Source organism: Mobula birostris, chromosome 12 (genome assembly GCF_030028105.1).
Source record: "Mobula birostris isolate sMobBir1 chromosome 12, sMobBir1.hap1, whole genome shotgun sequence".
In the NCBI taxonomy this organism is placed as follows: domain Eukaryota; kingdom Metazoa; phylum Chordata; class Chondrichthyes; order Myliobatiformes; family Myliobatidae; genus Mobula; species Mobula birostris.
Genome location: NC_092381.1, coordinates 4,830,488 through 4,851,538, shown reverse-complemented (window position 1 = coordinate 4,851,538; position 21,051 = coordinate 4,830,488). Strand labels below are relative to the sequence as shown.

Genomic DNA, 21,051 nt, shown 5'->3' with positions numbered 1-21,051 from the left:
AAGATTTTGTACATTTCAATAAGATCCCCCCTCAATCTTCTAAATTCCAAAGAGTATAAGCCTAGTCGATCCAGTCTTTCATCATATGAAAGTCCTGCCATCCCAGGACTCAATCTGGTGAACCTTCTTTGCACTCCCTCTATGGCAAGGGTGTCTTTCCTCAGATTAGGGGACCAAAACTGCACACAATACTCCAGGTATGGTCTCACCAAGGCCTTGTACAACTGCAGTAGTACCTCCCTGCTCCTGTACTTGAATCCTCTTGCTATGAATGCCAGCATACCATTCGCCTTTTTCACTGCCTGCTGTACCTGCATGCCCACTTTCAATGACTGGTGTATAATTACACCCAGGTCTCATTGCACCTCCCCTTTTCCGAATCGGCCACCATTCAGATAATAATCTGTTTTCCTGTTTTTGTCACCAAAGTGGATAACTTCACATTTATCCACATTAAATTGCATCTGCCATGAATTTGCCCACTCACCTAACCTATCCAAGTCACCCTGCATCCTCTTCGCATCCTCCTCACAGCTAACACTGTCACCCAGCTTCATGTCATCCGCAAACTTGGAGATGTTGCATTTAATTCCCTCATCCAAGTCATTAATATATATTGTAAATAACTGGGGTCCCAGCACTGAGCTTTGTGGTACCCCACTAGTCACTGCCTGCCATTCTGAAAAAGTCCCGTTTATTCCCACTCGTTGCTTCCTGCCTGCCAACCAATTCTCTATCCACATCAATACCTTACCCTAAATACCGTGTGCTTTAAGTTTGCACACTAATCTCCTGTGTGGGACCTTGTCAAAAGCCTTTTGAAAATTCAAATATACCACATCCACTGGTTCTCCCCTATCCACTTTACTAGTTACATCCTCAAAAAACTCTATGAGATTCATCAGACATGATTTTCCTTTCACAAATCCATGCTGACTTTGTCCGATAATTTCATCGCTTTCCAAATATGCTGTTATCACATCTTTGATAAGTGACTCCAGCAGTTTCCCCACCACTGACGTTAGGCTAACCGGTCTATAATTCCCCGGTTTCTCTCTCCCTCCTTTTTTAAAAAGTGGGGTTACATTAGCCACCCTCCAATCCTCAGGAACTAGTCCAGAATCTAAAGAGTTTTAAAAAATTATCACTAATGCATCCACTATTTCTTGGGCTACTTCCTTAAGCACTCTGAGATGCAGACCATCTGGCCCTGGGGATTTATCTGCCTTTTATCCCTTCAATTTACCCAACATCACTTCCCTACTAACATGTATTTCGCTCAGTTCCTCCATCTCACTGGACCCTCTGTCCCCTACTATTTCCGTAAGATTATTTATGTCCTCCTTAGTGAAGACAGAACCAAAGTAATTATTCAATGGTCTGCCATGTCCTTGCTCCCCATAATCAATTCACCTGTTTCTGTCTGTAGGGGACCTACATTTGTCTTAATCAGTCTTTTGCTTTTCACATATCTATAAAAGCTTTTACAGTCAGTTTTTATGTTCCCTGCCAGTTTTCTCTCATAATCTTTTTTCCCTTTCCTAATTAAGCCCTTTGTCCTCCTCTGCTGGACTCTGAATTTCTCCCAGTCCTCAGGTGTGCCGCTTTTTCTGGCTAATTTGTATGTTTCTTCTTTGGAATTGATATTATCCCTAATCTCCCTTGTCAGCCACGGGTGCACTACCTTCCCTGGTTTATTCTTTTGCCAAACTGGGATGAACAATTGTTGCAGCGTGATCTAAAATAAATGGATTTTTTTATCCACCTACCTTTGGACCTTCAATTCCATTAGGGCCTGGCTGCCCAATATCTCCGGGGAAACCCTGAAAAACAGGTGTCAGATTGATCAATTGGTTTATTACTGTAGGTTGGATTGATGTACAAGAGACAAAATTGTTTGACACACCATCTACACAGATCATTTCACGTAGCTCTCCAGCTTCTGAACAAAACTCACTCCGCTGTAATCCCCTAACTGTCCCTGCTCAACATCTGTTAAGTACTCTTTCCATTAAATTGTCTGTCCATCCGGGACATCTTCAACCAGCAATGCCTCAGAAAGACAGCATCCATCATTAAGAACCTCCATTACCCAGGACGTGCCCTCTTCTCATTGCTACCATCAGGGAGGAGGTCCAGGAGCCTGAAGGCACACTCAACAATTCAGGAACAGCTTCTTCCCCTCCGTCATCAGATTTCTGAATGGACAATGAATTATATACTGCTGCCATATAACAACACATTTCACAATATACTGTATACCAGTGAAATTAAATCTGATTGTAAAACGTCAGCTATAGCCTTTTTCACAGAGGCTGCCTGGCCTGCCGAGCTCGCCCTGTATTTTGTGTGTGTTGCTTGGATTTCCAGCAGCTGCAGACTTTCTCTTGTTTGTGATTGAATATTTGAAGGATGCTCGACAGCTGTGGCAGGGCTTAAGTCCTATCAACTCCTACAAAGTTAAATCAAGCAACATAGGTGACAACAAGGCTTAGCCTCCAGATGAGCTCAATGCCTTTTATGCTCGCTTTGACCATCAAGACATGTGGGCACCTTCACGAACCCCCACAGCCCCTGATGACACCGTGATTTCAATTTCTGAGGCCAATGAGAGAGATTTGTTCAGGAAGGTGAACCCATGGCCAACGACTAAAGACCTGTGCTAATCACCAGTACTTCTCACTTTGGCAGTCTGAGGTACCACATGCTTCAAGCAGGATTCAATTGTACCAGTGCGCAAGAAAAACACCGTAACTTACCTCAATGACTATTGTCCACCAGCACTTGCATCCTCTGTGATGAAGTGCTTTGAGAGGCTAGTGATGCTGGTGATGAAACATATCAACTCCTGCCTGAGAAGTGACTTGGATCCACTCCAATTTGTGTACCACTACAACAGGCAAACCAACAGATGCCAATTCATTGGCTCTTCACTAAATCCTGGAATATCTGGACAGTGAAGATACATACATCTGCATGCTTATCATTACCACAGCTCAGCATTCAATACTATCATCTCCTCAAAACTAATCAATAAGCTTTAAGACCTTGGCCTCAATATCTCCTTGTGCAACTGGATCCTCAATTTCCTCACTTGTGGACCCCAGTCAGTTTGGATTGGTAGTGACATCTCTTCCATTAGCCCCCTGCTCTACTCGCTTTACATTTATGACTGTGTGGCTAAGCACAGCTCCAATTCCATATTCAAGTCTGCCGATGACAACATTGACATTGACAGATCAAAGGTGGGGAGGACTCAGCACATAGGAGGGAGACTGAAAATCTGGCTGAGTCGTGCCATAACTAAAACCTCTCTCTCAGTGTCAGAAAAAAACAAAGAGATGATTATTGATTTCAGGAGTAGGAAACCAGAGGTCCATGAGCCAGTCCTCACTGGGGGATCAAAGGTGGAGAGGGTCAGAGCTTTAAATTCCTGGGTGTTGTCATTTCAGAGGATTTGTCCTCGGCTCAGCATGAAGGTCATTATGAAGAAAGCACAGCGGTGTCTCTACTTTCTTAAAATTATGTGAAGACTCTATGTCATCGAAAACTTTGACGAATTTCTACAGATGTATGGTGCAGAGTATATTTACTGGGTTGCATCACAGCCTGGTTTGGAAACACCGATGCCCTTAAACAGAAGATCCTACAAAAAGTAGTGGATACAGCCCAGTCCATCATAAGGAAAGCCCTCCCCACCATTGAGCGCATCTACATAAGCTACAGGAAGGCAGCATCCACCAGCAGGGACCCCCACCACCCAGGCCAGGCTCTCTTCTTGCTGCTGCCATCAGGGAGAAGGTACAGGAGCCTCAGGACTCACACCATCAGGTTCAGCAACAGTTATTACTCCTCAACCATTGGGGTCTTGAACCAGAGGGGATAAATTTACTCAACTTCACTCGCTTCCAAAACCAATGGCCTCACATATAAGATTATTAAGGAATTGGACACGCTGGAGGCAGGAAGCATATTCCTGCTGATGGGTGAGTCCAGAACCAGAGGCCACAGTTTAAGAATTAAGGGTAGACCATTTAGAATGGAGTTGAGGAAAAACTTTTTCACCCAGAGAGTGGTGGATATATGGAATGCTCTGCCCCAGAAGGCAGTGGAGGCCAAGTCTCTGGATGCTTTCAAGAAAGAGATGGATAGAGCTCTTAAAGATAGCGGAATCAAAGGTTATGGGGATAAGGCAGGAACTGGATACTGATTGTGGATGATCAGCCGTGATCACAGTGAATGGTGGTACTGGCTCGAAGGGCCGAATGGCCTATTCCTGCACCTATTGTCTATTGCACTTCATCTCATGTGTCTATATTTATTGTTTATTATTTATTATTATTATTTCCTTTTATTCACTGTCTTTTTGTATTTGCACAGTTTGTTGATTGTTTTAAACATTGGTTGTTGTTTGGTGCAGTCTTTCATTGACTCTATTATGTTATTTGTATTTACTGTGAATGCCTGCAAGAAAATGAATCTCAGAGTTGTATATGGTGACATATCTATACTGGTGAAGCCTCACCAGTGCTTTATAAAGCCTCAGTATAACATACTTGCTTTTAAATTCTAATCCTCTTGAAATGAATACGAACATCATATTCATACCTTCACCACCACCTACTCAAGCTGCAAATTAACCTTTAGGGAATCCTGCACAAGGACTCCCAAGTACCATTGTATCTCAGACTTTTGTATTTTCTCTCCATTTAGAAAATAGTCTACTCTTTTACTTCTTCTAGCACAGTGCATGATCATACACTTCCCGACACTGTATTCCATCTGTGAGTTCTTTGCCCATTCTCCTAACTGACTTACTGATTGCATCACTGGCTACATCAACTGTCTGCAGACTGTAGTACCATCAAGGACTGTTTGCTACTTCCCTAAGAACAAGCCATGGCTCACCAGTGATCTGAAGGCTGTTCTCCACCACAGACAGAGAGCCTTTAGAGGAATTGAAAAGTGCAGAGGGAGCTAAAGGTGAAGATCAAGGTGGCTGAAGGGGAATCCAGGAGACAGCTGGAGAACAAGCCTGGGCAGAGTAGCGCACGAGAGGTGTGGAGAGGCATGAAGAACATCACTGGCTGTAAATCCTTGGAATGCAGCCGAGAGCGGGCTAATGAGTTAACCCAATTCTTCAATAGGTTTGGCAATTGTCCCCCTGTTCACCCCCTCTAGCACACCAGTCCAGGTGCCAAGGCACCCAAAGCTCCCTCAGCACCAACACCTCCCCTCCTCCCCCTTCCGTATCCAGTGCAACACGTGGATGAACAACACAGGCTACCACTGTCCACACCCTCTACCTACCTCTCGGCTCCTAAACTCAATCCCACGATTGATGAAGGCCAATACACAAAGTTGTGCCGAACGTGTCCCTACCTTAGAACTACCTAGGTGTTACCTATAACCCTCTATTTTTCTAAGCTCCATGTAGCCATCCAGGAGTCTCTTAAAAGACCCTATCGTTTCCGCCTCCACCACCGTTGCTGGCAGATCATTCCACACACTCACCACTCTCTGCATAAAAAACTTACCCCAACATCTCCTCTGTACCTACTTCCAAGCACCTTAAAACTATGCCCTCTCATGCCAGCCATTTCAGCCCCGGGGAAAAGCCTCTGAGTATCCACATGATCAATCTTGAACATCTCTATCAGGTCACCTCTCATCCTCCGTCGCTCCAAAGGGAAAAGACTGAGTTCCCTCATCCTGTTCTCATGAGGTACGCTCCCCAATCCTGGCAACATCCTTGTAAATCTCCTCTTCAACCTTTCTATGGTTTCTACATCCTTCCTGTAGTGAGGTGACCAGAACAGAGCACAGTACTCCAAGTGTGGTCTGACCAGGATCCTATATAGCTGTAACATTACTTCTCAGCTCTTAAATTCAATTCCAAGGTATGCCTTCTTAACCAGAGAGTCAATCTGCGCAGCAGCTTTGAGTGTCTTATGGACTCGGACCCCATGATCCCTCTGATCCTCCACACTCCCAAGAGTCTTACCATTAATACTATATTCTGCCATCATATTTGACCAACCAAAATGAACCATCTCAGACTTATTTGGGTTGAACTCCATCTACCACTTCTCAACCCAGTTTTGCATCCTATCAATGTCCCGTTGTAACCTCTGACAGCCCTCCACACTATCCACAACACCCCCAACCTTTGTGTCATCAGCAAATTTACTAACCCATCCCTCCACTTCCTTATCCAGATCCTTTATAAAAATCACAGAGAGTCGGGGTCCCAGAACAGATCTCTGAGGTACTCCACTGTTCAGAACCTCCATGCAGAATGTGACCCGTCTACAGCCACTCTTTGCCTTCTGTGTGCAAGCCAGTTCTGGATCCTCAAAGCAATGTTCCCTTGGATCCCATGCCTCCTTACTTTCTCAATAAGCCTTGCATGGGGTATCTTATCAAATATCTTGCTGAAATCCATATACACTACATCTACTGCTCTACCTTCATCAATGTGCCCAGTAACATCCCCAAAAAATTCAATCAGGCTCGTAAGGCATGACCTGCCTTTGACAAAGCCATGCTGACTATTCCTAATCATATCAACCAACACACACAAAAAATGCTGGTGAACACAGCAGGCCAGGCAGCATCTATAGGAAGAGGTACAGTCGACGTTTAGGGCCGAGACCCTTCGTGAGTCCTGGTGAGTTCAACCACAAGCTACTCTAAAAAGCCATCTCACAGGCATTCTAAAAATTCTCCCTCTTGAGATCCAGAATCACCCTGATTTCCCCAATCTACCTGCATATTGAAGTCCCCCATGACAATTGTAACATTATCTGTTTGGCTGCATTTTCTATCTCCCATTGTAATTGTAGACCACATCCTTACTACTGTTTTGGGGATCTGTATACAACTCCCAGCTGGGTCTTTTTACCTTTGCAGTTCCTTAGCTCTATCTACAATCATCTAACACCTTCTGACCCTACGTCACCTCTCTCTAATGATTTGATTCAATTTTTACCAACAGGGCCACGCCACCTCCTCTGCCTTCCTGCCTGTCCTTTTGATACAATGTATATCCTTGGACATTGAGTTGCCAGAAATAATCTTCTTTCAGCCATGATTCAGTGATGCCTACAACGCCATACTTGCCAATCTGTAACTGCTACAAGTTCATCAACCTTATTCCGTATACTGAGCACATTCAGGTATAACACTTCCAGTCACTGGTCGGTCACTGTGGAGGCCAAGTCATTGGGTATGTTTAACACAGAGGTTGATAGATTCTTGATTAGTCAGAGTCTGAAGGGATACGGGGAGAAGGCAGGAGATTGGGTCTGAGAGGGAAATGGATCAGCCATGATGAAATGTCAGAGCAGACTGGATGGGCCAAAGGGTCTAATTCTCCTCCTATATCTTATGGTTGAAAACACAAAACAAACAGTGAAAAGCATCATTTGCATCAACAACCAACACAATCCAGGGATGTGCTGGGGATAGGTTGCAAATGTCGGCATGCTTCCGGCACCAAAATAGTATGCCCACAACTTGCTAACCCTAACCCATATCTCTTTGGAGGTGGGAGGGCACTGGAGCACCTGGAGGAGACCCATTCGGTCTCAGGGAAAATGTACAAATCCCTTACTGACAGCAGCAGAACTGAACCCAGCTCGCTGGTGCTGTAAAGAAGCACCACGCTCACCACTGTGCTACCTGGTCCCAATCTGAAGTTACATCTAACATCAGTCTGACTGAAATGTGTCAAGGAGTTTCGGGAAATACTGTGTCAATACTTCAAAGTTCTGGAAACAGTTGAGGCTGATCTGGAACTATTTATGTTCCAAATGTTCAGATTTTTAAAGCTGATCACACTTGCAATACAGACACTCACTGAATATGCAAAACAAACCATTTCTAAACTCAAAACCTTACGGACAAGACTCTTAATTAGCTCAGCGTAAATGGTCGACAGAATTACTGCTGGAGGCTTCGATCCATTTAGCCGCTGATCGACAGTCTCTAAACTCATGTCCGTGGCCACTTTATTAGGTACACCAGTGCACCTGCTCATTAATCAAATATCTTATCAGCCAATCACGTGGCAGCACCTCATTGCGTAAAAGAATGCAGACATCGTCAAGAATCAGTTTTTGTTCAGAGACCCAACATCAGAATGGAGAAGTAGTATGATCTAAGTGACTTTGACTGTGGAATAATTGTTGGTGCCACGTAGAATGGTTTGAGCATTTGAGAAACTACTGATCTGGGAACTTTCATGCACAACAGTCTTTAGAGTTTACAGATAATGATGCGAAAAAGAAAAAATCATCTAATAAATGGCAATTTTAGGTCACCTAGCGAAGGTGTCCTATGTATAAAGACTCAAGACACCTGAGGACCCCAGCTTACATTGCTGATGATCTAGAACTATTTATGCACACCAGGTTAATAAAGCCAATTAGTGTTGGACCAGGTTAATGAAAGGAATGGGCCAGGTCAAACTAGTAGGGTCAAGTGACTCTGAAATTTCTGTAATGAGATCAAGAAAAACAAGTGGGATAATTTTCCTGCTGCCCACATAATTACATCCCAAACTTAAACCTAACTCTGGCCCCCCACCCCCACAATCCTTTGCCTTGACATCCTACACTGGAGCACCCATTCCCTACAATCCATCACCCACCCCGACAACCCCTTTCCTAGATACCCCACACTGGAGCACCCATTCCTTACAATCCATCACACACCACCTACAATCTCTTTCCTAGATACCCCACACTGGAGCACCCATTCCCTACAATCCATCACCCACCCCGACAATCCCTTTCCTAGATACTCCACACTGGAGCACCCATTCCCTACAATCCATCACCCACCCCCACAATCCCTTTCCTAGACAACCCACACTGGAGCACCCATTCCCTACAATTCATCACCCACCCCGACAATCCCTTTCCTAGATACCTCACTCTGGAGCACCCATTCCCTACAGTTCATCACCCACCGCGACAATCCCTTTCCTAGATACCCCACACTGGAGCACCCATTCACTACAATCCATCACACACCACCCACAATCCCTTTCCTAGATACCCCACGCTGGAGGACCCATTCCCTACAATCCATCACCCACCCCGACAATCCCTTTCCTAGATACCCCACATTGGAGCATCCATTCCTTACAATCCATCACACACCACCTACAATCTCTTTCCTAGATACCCCACACTGGAGCACCCATTCCCTACAATCCATCACCCACCCCGACAATCCCTTTCCTAGATACCCCACATTGGAGCATCCATTCCTTACAATCCATCACACACCACCTACAATCTCTTTCCTAGATACCCCACACTGGAGCACCCATTCCCTACAATCCATCACCCACCCCGACAATCCCTTTCCTAGGTACCCCACATTGGAGCACCCATTCCCTACAATCCATCACACACCACCCACAATCCCTTTCCTAGATACCCCACACAGGAGCACCCATTCCCTACAATCCATTACCCACTCCCACAATCCCTTTCCTAGATACCCCACACTGGAGCACCCATTCCCTACAATCCATCACCCACCCCCACAATCCCTTTCCTAGATACCCCACACTGGAGCACCCATTCCCTACAATCCATCATCCACCCCCACAATCCCTTTCCTAGATACCCCACACTGGAGCACCCATTCCCTGCAATTCATCACCCACCGCGACAATCCCTTTCCTAGGTACCCCACACTGGAGCACCCATTCCCTACAATTCATCACCCACCGCGACAATCCCTTTCCTAGATACCCCACACTGGAGCACCCATTCCCTACAATCCATCATCCACCCCCACAATCCCTTTCCTAGATACCCCACACTGGAGCATCCATTCCCTACAATCCATCATCCACCCCCACAATCCCTTTCCTAGATACCCCACACTGGAGCACCCATTCCCTACAATTCATCACCCACCGCGACAATCCCTTTCCTAGATACCCCACACTGGAGCACCCATTCCCTACAATCCATCATCCACCCCCACAATCCCTTTCCTAGATACCCCACTCTGGAGCACCCATTCCCTACAATCCATCACACACCACCCACACCAAACGTACGTAATAACCTCAACATTTTAACATATTCATAACCATAAACCTTAAGATTTGTGTAAGGAGGAGGAATATCCCAATAAAGGCAAGTGTTGGACCTGGTTAATGAAGGCATGGGCCAGATCGAAGTGGCAGGGTTGCTTGACACGGAATCTCCAGTAACGAGATAAAGAAACAGAAGAGGGATCATTTTAACAGTGCCCACATAATTACAATACCTTTTGCAGGGTGGGTAGTGTGCCCAGGGATTATTTTGTGCCCACTTCTTTGTCCTGGACACAAACAAGTCCTGCAGTGATGATAGAATGCAGACATTGACATTTTCTGATGGCCTGACAGCTCACTGTAGTTTTCCATATTGTGAGGGGATGCTGCACCAGACCAGACAGTACTGGCTGACATGAAGACACCCTCCATGAAGACTTCCTCACTGGGAAACACAGTCAGTCACTTCCTTACCGGGACACCACAATCAGTCACTTCCTCACCGGGAAACCACAGTCAGTCACTTCCTCACTGGGAAACACAGTCAGTCACTTCCTCACCGGGACACCACAATCAGTCACTTACTCACCGGGAAACCACAGTCAGTCACTTCCTCACCGGGACACAGTCAGTCACTTCCTCATCGGGACACCACAGTCAGTCACTCCCTCACCGGGAAACACAGTCAGTCACTTCCTCACCGGGACACCACAATCAGTCACTTACTCACCGGGACACCACAATCAGTCACTTCCTCACCGGGACACAGTCAGTCACTTCCTCACTGGGAAACACAGTCAGTCACTTCCTCACCGGGAAACACAGTCAGTCACTTCCTCACCGGGACACCACAATCAGTCACTTCCTCACCGGGACACAGTCAGTCACTTCCTCACTGGGAAACACAGTCAGTCACTTCCTCACCGGGACACCACAATCAGTCACTTCCTCACCGGGACACAGTCAGTCACTTCCTCACCAGGAAACACAGTCAGTCACTTCCTCACCAGGAAACCACAGTCAGTCACTTCCTCACTGGGAAACACAGTCAGTCACTTCCTCACCAGGAAACACAGTCAGTCACTTCCTCACCAGGACACCACAGTCAGTCACTCCCTCACCGGGAAACACAGTCAGTCACTTCCTCACCGGGCAACACAGTCAGTCACTTCTTCACCGGAACACCACAGTCAGTCACTTCCTCACTGGGACACCATAGTCAGTCACTTCCTCACTGGGACACACAGTCAGTCACTTCCTCACCAGGAAACACGGTCAGTAACTTCCTCACCGGGACACAGTCAGTCACTTCCTCACCGGGACACCACAGTCAGTCACTTCCTCACCGGGACACCACAGTCAGTCACTTCCTCACCGGGACACAGTCAGTCACTTCCTCACCGGGACACCACAGTCAGTCACTTCCTCACCGGGACACAGTCAGTCACTTCATCACCGGGGCACCACAGTCAGTTAATGATTGGGGTTCATGGCATAAACAATGTTCGGAACCGCTGACCCATCGGGGATGAAGAAGGTTTGGTTTGTTACCCAACACTTTAGCAAGCTTCTACAGATGTACCGTTGACAGTGTCCTGACTGGTTGCATAATGGCAAAACAGTAAGGCAATTCAAAGGCATAGGAATTCAGAAACTGTAGAGAGTAGTGATCTCTGCCTGATACATCACGGCCACATCCCTTCACTTCAACTAAATATATCACTTTTGTTTAGTTTATGGTTTTCTTGTGAACATTGCTTATCTGATGCTTTGTGCCCATGATGCTGCTGCAAGAGAATTTTTCATTACACAAGGCACTAAACTCGACTTGACCTTTCAGTACTTTTAGTTCATTCACCGAATTCAGGAACGTGCTTTCAGCGTGACTAAATCTCCCTTCCCATGGAAAGCAGCAAATTGTCATCCAATTAGATCCTCGGAGCATCTGCTGCCATACCTACAATGCTGTGGAAAAGGATCGGAACCCGCTGTTTATCTGCTATCTGGGATACTCAGCCCATGCCACAACGAGGTAGATGCCAGAGTTAACCACGGAATTCCTTATCAAACCCAGCAGGAAGTGTTCTCAGAGGTTCCGTGACACTGCAGTCCAGGCCTGATTAGTAATCTGTCCAGCCATCTTCCTGCCAAATTGGTCACAGCTGTTCTTGCCCTTCAGAATTACAAAGTGATCAGCATTCCCACCACAAACTCTACTGGGCTTTGTATTTCAATTGTGATCTATAGTCGAATTGATTTGAGAGCATGCTTTTTCCTGGAATGGGATTGAACAAGCTTGTGAACTGGCCTGCTATAGAGACACAGAGCACTACAGCACAGAAACAGGCCTTGTGGCCCATCTGGTCCATGCTTGGGTATTATACTGCCTAGTTCCATTGATGCCCACCTGGACCATCGCCCTCCATACCCCTCCCATCACGTACTTGTCCAAATTTCTCTTAAAAGCTGAAATGGAATTTACATCCAACACTGGTGCTGGCAGCTCGTCCCATACCTGCAGCACTGTCTGAGCGAGGACGTTTCCCCTTAAGTCTTGAAGGTTTTCACAAATAAAAACAGGGGAAGTGCTTTATGTTTAAGAAAAACCAGAACATCTCACTTATTGTATTCCAAACACTGAACACAAAGAGCAGTAACAATCCTTTATGTCATCACATCAGAACAGCATCTTAAAGTGAACCCCAACTCAATGTCGGTGGTTGTGCATTATGTACGTTTCCACCAATTATGTTACCCTACACAGAAACCCCCCCCCCTCCCCGCCCCCCAGAATTCACTAAGATCAGCAGTGTGAGCGTGACCGGAGCTGGGATGAGCCACCCGGCTTGGGTCCTACGTTCCTCAGGCAGAGGCCCCTGGCTCATCAAGAGACGTGTTGAGGTGCACATGGTCACGTTGTGACACCAGGGACATGATAGTGGAATTCTCCCAATCTTTGTGGGTCATTTTAAAGCATTCTACTGGAACACATTCGGAGTTACCCCTCTTATCTATGATAAAAGTCTTTTTTTCCCCATTCCAAAACATGGAACAGGCCATCGTTAAGAAGGTCTAAGGGGACGTTAGTGTGCATCATGGCGGATGAAAACAAGTGTAGGGCTCTCTGCAATACTAGACGGACTGTTAACTGTTAATCGCTTATTACCAAAGTGGCTTCTCTGAGGTGTTGTATTAAAATGGCTTCTCGTACTGTTAACTGCTGAGCAAGGGGTTCCCTGTACCAGCATGTTTGGGTTATACAATATGATAATGGAAACTGTATTGATTTGTTAGCCAATGGAAGCCATGTTCTGTTATCTTGTATACGTGTGCTGAGTTGAGGAGTGTGGGTTTTTTTCGGGAGGCGAGCAGAGAGGACGGACATGTGAGGAACGGACAGCGGTTCCAGAGCGGCGGATACTGGACCTTGGGGGTTCGGATGGTGGCCGGAGTCTCGGAAGGATGTTGTGGATGGAATCGGAAGCGTGAGCTCCAACGTATTAAAATATTATGTGTTAAGTTACTTATGTGGTACCTTTTCTTTTAGTTGTTGCTACTATCCCATCACCAAAATTTGCTATAACGTATAATTCTTTACTCGCACTTTGTATATTGTTTCATATTTGTGTCGTGGCTGATCATTGGACGACTCACACCTTATCCGCACCAAAGCATTTGCCCCCACTGTCTCCCGTTGCCTAGGGTGAATAGGTGGAATGTAAGTCAACAGGAACCTTAGAGTGCTATACACCATGTTAGGAGGTAGGAACAGGTGCAAAGGAATTGAATTTACTGAGGAGGGTGGAACGCTGTTGAGAAGCCAACCAGGCAGTTGTGACATCAGGTGTACAATCACCTGGCACTTGTAATGGCTGTCCATATACCAATTCAGCTGCAGCTGTTCTGAGTTGTTCTGAGCCCCAGCAGTACGACCACGCTAAAGACAGCCTTTAAGGAGCAGGGAAAACTAGGCCATTGGACTGCGGGTGACACGCAATGGTCTGATTTAGCCTAACGCTGAGGTTCTGGGCTATTACAGCCCAGAGGTCTGCGGTCAGAAGAAATATCACATAGGGTGCCAAACCGAACAACCCATTTGCTGCTGAACGCCCGAGCCATGTCTGCAGCCATCGTCGATGCTAGAGGGACAACCTCTGGCCACCTGGTGGTACGGTGGTACCTCCTGTGTGTCAAACCGCGAGAGGGGGGAAGAGGACCAACATTGATGTGGTCAAACCGTCGCTCGGGGACTTCAAAAGGTGCCAATGATGCCTGAACATGACGGTTTAATTTTTGCCCACTGGCACTCCACACAGGCTGCAGTCCAATCACGCAGGTCCTTACTAAACCGCGCCAAGCAAACATTGGTGCAGCCAGTTTCTGGGAGGCCTTCCAACCTGGATCCAACGTATGGAGTAGTAAACAGTCTGTCTCCAGTTTGCGGGCACTATGGGGCGAGGGCAACCGGTTGAGACATCCCACAGGAGAGAAACCCCAACTTCCCCGAACTTAATGTCAGCCAACCGCAAGCCAGTGAGTGCTGTTCAGTAAGCCCGGACCTCTGGGTTAGTAACTTGGTCAGCTGCTGAGCCGGCATTGTCAACCCCTATGTGTACGGTCTCACTGCTGGCCACGAGAGGCAATCAGCCATGGCATTATTTTTCCCCTTGATATGTTGTATATCCGTTGGGAGCTCTGATATGTGGGCCAGGTGGTGTTGCTGCCATGCAGACCAAGGGTCTGATATTTTGGCCATCACGTGCATGAGGTCAACAAACACTGTGAAATGGTAACCCTCTAGCAGAACAAAGAAAATGGCAAAGAGCCAGACAGAGAATGAGAAGCTTCTGGTCAAACGTGCTGTACTTCCTTTTGGGGGGGGGGGCGGAGTCTGAAGTGTCAGTAGTAATGGCTGTGGGTGCATGGGTGCATTAGAGAGTGGGTCCGCCAGTTGCATCATTTTATAAAGAGCTCATTTGGTATCATCAAATGCCCCGGTCATGTACACTGACCAGTCAACATGTGATTAGGGGTATTGGCTTTAGGTGCACTTTACAGGGGAAGCATACGTTTAGCAGCTCATGAAGTGAAGCATTGATAGAAATTCACCACTAAAAACTCCGGTAGATTTTTGTAGTGTGGGCCAGTGGGAATGGTGGGTAACTTTGATGGAAGGGGTTTTGTACCTTCTGGGGATATGCGATGACCAAAAAAATCAATGCTCGACAGCCCAAACTGGTATTTAGCAGGGTTGGCATAAGCGCTCGAAAAGTGTGCGGAGATGAGATACATGTTTGGATTTGGACACACTAGTGACAAGCATGTCATCCAGGCAAACAAAAAGAAAATCTAAGTCTAAACGAGCTGAAAAGTCTTAGATATGTGGGAATGGGTAACAGTCAGGGGTGGTGACCTGGTTTTTGGAGTTGGTAGCCGCCACATAGGCTGCAACCACCATATGGAGGGCCGAAGCCCAGGGGCTATTCAACTGGCATACGATGCCAAGTCTTTCCATGTTGGAAAACACAGCCTTCATGGTTCCTAGCTTTTCTGGGTCCAGTCAACATGTGCAGGCATGGACTGGCAGGCTAGTTGTAGAAATTTGATGCTTAATCCCATGTTTTATGACTGTAGTGGAGAATGTGGACTTGGTGGGGTTTGGGAATTTGTCCAGCAGTCAGACAAACTCACATGCGGTGAGTGAGGCATGTGCTTGACAGTCGTTGTGGGGAAGTTACGAGGGGAGCAGGGTTATGACCCAAAACCTTTGACATCCACAAGCCAGCATTCCTTAAGATTGACTAATAATCTTTGGGCACGCAGGACATCTGCACCGAGCAGAGGTCTAGCCACTTTAGCCAGGACATAGTCCCATGTGTAACGTCCCCTGTCGTGTCCCGTAAGTCTGGATCCTGCCCCCGTTGACGGCCTCCTATGAGGTTTTGTCACTCTTTGCCTTCTCATCAATAGGTGATGCCAGTAGTACGCTCACTTGAACACCTGCGCCACACAGAAAGTGTCGCCCTAAAAGGGTGTCCTTAATGAACAGTAGACAACCCTGACAGCTGAAACCCACAGCGTTCGCAGATCTCTGATGTGCTGGCAGTGTCAAAGCTTAAAGGTGGTCAGCATTTCCTCGTGTTCATGCCAAAGTGAGCGTGATTTATACAGAGGTTCGGCATTGTTTTGTAGCCGTGGGCATTCCTATGTTGAGGGCCTTGCTGACCAGGCTTATTGAGGTAGAGAAAGGAAGAGGAATGATGCGCCACTGCCTAGCTGAGTGTAGACTGTCAGCCGTTTTAGCAAGCTCCCTATAGTCCTTCATGGGTGCATTAGGGAGGGCTATGTGAACTTGATCAGGCATTTGACCAAAGACCAAAGAATTAGGTTATTCAGCCCATCGAATCTGCTTCACCATTCCATCATGGCTGATCCTAGACTCCACTCACCCCATACACCTGCCTTCTCGCCATATCCTTTGATACCCTGACCAATCAAAAAACTACCAAATTCTGCCTTAAGTATACACACGGACTTGGCCTCTACCACAGTCTGTGTTAGAGCATTCCACAGATTCACTACTCTGGCTAAAAAAAAATCCTTCATATCTCTGTTCTAAAAGGTCACCCCTCAGTTTTAAGGTTTTGTCCTTTGGTTCTAGATTCACCCAGTAAGGGAAACATCCCCTCCACATCCACCCTATTTAGTCCTTTAAACATTCCATAGGTTTCAATGAGATCCCCAAGCATTCTTCTAAATTGCAGTGAGTACTGACCTAAAGTTGCCAAATGCTCCTATGTTAACCCCTTCATTCCTGGAGTCATCCTCGTGAACCTCCTCTGGACTCTCTCTCTATTGACAACACACTCTTGCTGAGACATGGAGCCCAAAACTATTGACAATACTCCTCTGCAGCCTGACTAGTGTCTTATAAAGGCTCAGCATTATCTCCTTGCTTTTATATTCTATTCCCCTTGAAATAAATGCCAACATTGCATTTGTCTTCTTTACCACAGACTCAACCTGTATATTAAACTTCTGGGAGTCTTTCATGAGGACTCCTAAGTCCTTCTGCGCCTCTGATGTTTGAACCTTCTCCCCATTTAGTTAATTGTCTGCATTATTGTTCCTTTTACCAAAATGCATTATCATACATTTCCCAACACTATATTCCACCTGCCACTTTTTTGCCCATTCTTCCAATTTGTCTGTCCTGCTGCAATCACATTGCTTCCTCAGCACTACCTACCCCTCCACCTATCTTCGTATCATTCACAAACTTTGACACAAAGACATCAATTCCATTATCGAAATCATTGACAACCAATGTGAAAAGTAATGGTCACAATAACGACCCCTGAGGAACACTAGTCATCGGCAGCCAACAAGAAAAGGCCCCTTTTATTTCCATTCATTGCCTCCTGCCTGTCTGCCACTCTTCTATCCATGCCAGTATCTTTCCTGTAACGTCATAGAATTTTATCTTGCTAAGCAGCCTAATGTGTGGCACCTTATCAAATGCCTTCCAAAAATCCAAGTTAATGACATCCACTGCTTCTCCTTTGTCCACCCTGCTTGTTACTTCCTTGAAGAACTCTAACAGATTTCCTTTACAGAAACCATGCTGACTTTGACTTATTTTATCATTTGTCTCCAAGTACCCCGAAACCTCATCTTTAATAATAAATTCAAACACTTTCCCAGCCTCTGAGGTTAGGCTAACTGGCCTATAATTTCCTTTCTTTTGCCTTCCTCTCTTCTTAAAGAGTGGAGTGACATTTGCAATTTTCCAGTCCTCCGGGACCATGTCAGAATCAAGTGATTCTTGAAAGATCTTCACCAATGCATCCATTATCTCTTCAGCAACCTCTCTGGGATATAGTCCATTTGGTCCAGGTGACTTATCCACATTAAGACCTCTCAGTCTGCCTAGCACTTTTTTCTCTGTAATAGCAATGACACTCACTCCTGCTCCCTGACACTCACGGACCTCTGGCACACTGCTAGTGTCTTCCACAGTGAAGACAGAGGTAAAGTACCCATTAAGTTCATCTGCAATTTCTTTGTCTCCCATTACTACCTCCCCAGCATCATTTTTCATACATCCAATTCACCTCCCTTTTACTCTTTATATAACTGAAAAAAATGTTGGTATTAGGTAGATTGCCCTCATATTTCATCTCTTCCCTTCTTATAGCTTTTTTAGTTGCCTTTTGTTGGATTTTTAAAACTTCCCAATCATCCAACTTCCCACTCACTTTTGCTGCCTTATATGCCCTTCCCCTGGCTTTTACGCAGTCCTTATCTTCCTTTGTCAGACACGATTGCCCACCCCTGCCTATTTGAGAGTTTCTTCCTCTGTGGGACATATCTATCCCGTGCCTTATGAATTATTCCCATAAACATCAGCCATCTCAACTCTGCCATCATCCCTGCCAGTATCCTCCCAATTTCCCAGGAGAGACAGCATGTGGTCCATTAGCTCCAATGGTTTAGCATCACTGAGACCGGGCAGGGACAGCAATTGCTTGGTGTGCTCAGACTCCGATAGGGCAAAAGTCCGTAAAAGGTGAGTTTTCAGCGATCGTTACTTATCTTATTCAGGCAGATGTTCTAGTAGTTTCACTACTCTCATAGCGGTGAAATTGCTGAGTGATGTTACCACATTTGGTGTTGTTGGCAGTGATTTCTCGCAGTGTGGATTTGGCCCTGCCTTGTACAAACCAAGCAACAGCATTTTGCTCTCAAACTCCAGCAGTTTCAAAGTGACTGCATTGGCCAAAATGTTCAATAACCCTGGGATAGTCTTAGAGCATTGGGGTCACCAATATAGGTTTTCACAAATAAAAATGGCTGAGGCACTTTATGCTTAAGAAAACCCGTAGCAGCTCGGTTATTGTACTCCAAACACTGAACACAAAGCACGATAACAGTCCTTTATGTAATTACATCATCATGTTAGTCCAGCCTCTTCAAGTGAAATCCCAACTTAATGTCGGGGGTTGTGAATTATGTACATTTCCACCAATTACGTTGCCCTACAATATATCACCTTTCACCCTTAACCTTTAACCTCAAGTCCTAGTCTCAACCATGTTCTGTGGGACTTGGGAACTGGGCTATTGATCATAGAAAGAACGTAGAAGTTTACAGTATTGGAAAGGGCCCTTCAGCCCATAGTGCCTGTGCTGAACGTGATGTTGAATTAATCTTTATTATCACTTTATCAACTACTTTATCATTTCCCGTCAGCCCCTCCAGTGCCTGGCATCGCTTTATGGACATACAATCAATCTATGTATAGAAGATATCTCATTTATTTATATTTATTGTGCTTTTATTAATATAATGTTCTTTATTTTATTGTGTTTTTTTGTGCTGGAATAGATCTGGAGTAACAATTATTTTGTTTTCCTTTGCACTTGTGTACTGGAGCTGACATTAAACCATCTTGAATCGAAATCCCTTCTGTCCTCTCATTCATTACGCATTCATGTGTCTGTCTAACAGCCTCTAAATCACCTCTGCTGTAGTTGCTTCCACTCCCACCCTGGCAGCCTGTATCGGACACCCACAACTCTTGGTGTAAAATAATTTGCCCCTCACATCCCCATTAAAATATCCCCTCTCACCTTAAACACATGTCCTCGAATATCTGACTGTCCCACTATGGAGAAAGGATTCTGACTGTCTACCTTCAAGATGGCACCTGTGTACAATGCTCCTCTGGTCAGCGTCTTCTGGATAGATCATGAAACCGTATATTTCACTTCTTTTATGTTCGTTTATCATCTTGAATGTGATTTTGGAACTGCTGAAGCTTCTGGTTTGCTGTTTGGGTGCTCCAGTGCTCTTCAGTCTCCGAGTGGATTCCGGGAGACAGAGGTGGCGAGCGAGGCTAGGCTGTGGGGTGGCACGCGAGCCAATGTTCAACCCATTTCGATGATTAAAGCGAAGAGGGAAATTGAACCATCAGGGCAAATGCGAACGTTTGGAGATTGTTTGGATGCTTTAGCACTCTGCAGCCTACGAGACGATTCCAGTCAGCGTGTGCAAACCTTGCGGCAGAAGGCCTGCGATAGGGGTGCCAGACAATGTTTGACTCTATTTCGCCCATTAAAGTGATGAGGGAAATTGAAGCATCAAGGCAAGTTCAGAGGGTGAGCACCGGCTGCCTGTCTTTTGATCACAGAGGATGGCTCTGCTAAGCCGCAGGAGAGGGAGAGACTGCCAACTATGCCCAGTGAATGTAACCCAGATTTTCTGCATTTTGGATGTGGACTTGGACTATAGACTTATTTTCAGTCCTATAGCTTTTTATATCCTCTGTTTTTTGCCCTACCCTTCTTATATTTTTGTGTGGGGAGGGGGATTTGGGTGTTGATGTGCCTGTTTGTTTTTTTGTGTGGGAGGTGTGATTTAGGGGTTGATGATCATGCTGTCTTTCTTGGTTTCCTGGCTATCTGGAGAAGAATAATTTCAGAGTTGTATACTCAGAATCAGAATCAGAATCAGGTTTATTGTCACCGACATGTGACATGAAATTTGTTAACTTAGCAGCAGTAGTTCAATGCAGTACATAATATAGAAGAGAAAAAATAATAAAAATAAGAATAAATAAACAAGTAAATCAATTACAGAAGACAAGGCTTTTTCCATTGAGAGTGGGGGAGATTCAGACAAGAGGACACGAGTTGAGAGTTAAAGGGCAAAAGTTTAGGGGTAACTCAAAGAGGAACTTTTTTACTCAGAGAGTGGTAGCTGCGTGGAATGAGCTTCCAGCAGAAATGGTTGAGGCAGGTTCGATGTTGTCGTTTAAAGTTAAATTGGATAGCTACATGGACAGGAAAGGAATGGAGGGTCATGGGCTGAGTGCAGGTCAGTGGGACTAGGTGAGAGTAAGCATTCGGCACGAACTAGAAGGGCCGAGATGGCCTGTTTTCATGCTGTAATTGTTATATGGTTATATGGTATATTGAATAGATTTT

The 21,051-nt window shown here is 45.7% G+C and overlaps 1 protein-coding gene across 1 annotated transcript in view; it reads right to left on the bottom strand.

Moving 5' to 3' along the window:
* Positions 1-21,051, bottom strand: part of LOC140206426 (uncharacterized) — a 620,054-nt gene that overhangs the window by 198,785 nt on the left and 400,218 nt on the right. Inside the window, exon 21 of the mRNA XM_072274794.1 lies at positions 1,770-1,823. Within this exon, the coding sequence (XP_072130895.1) occupies positions 1,770-1,823 (54 nt within the window). The remainder of the gene's footprint in view (positions 1-1,769; positions 1,824-21,051) is intronic.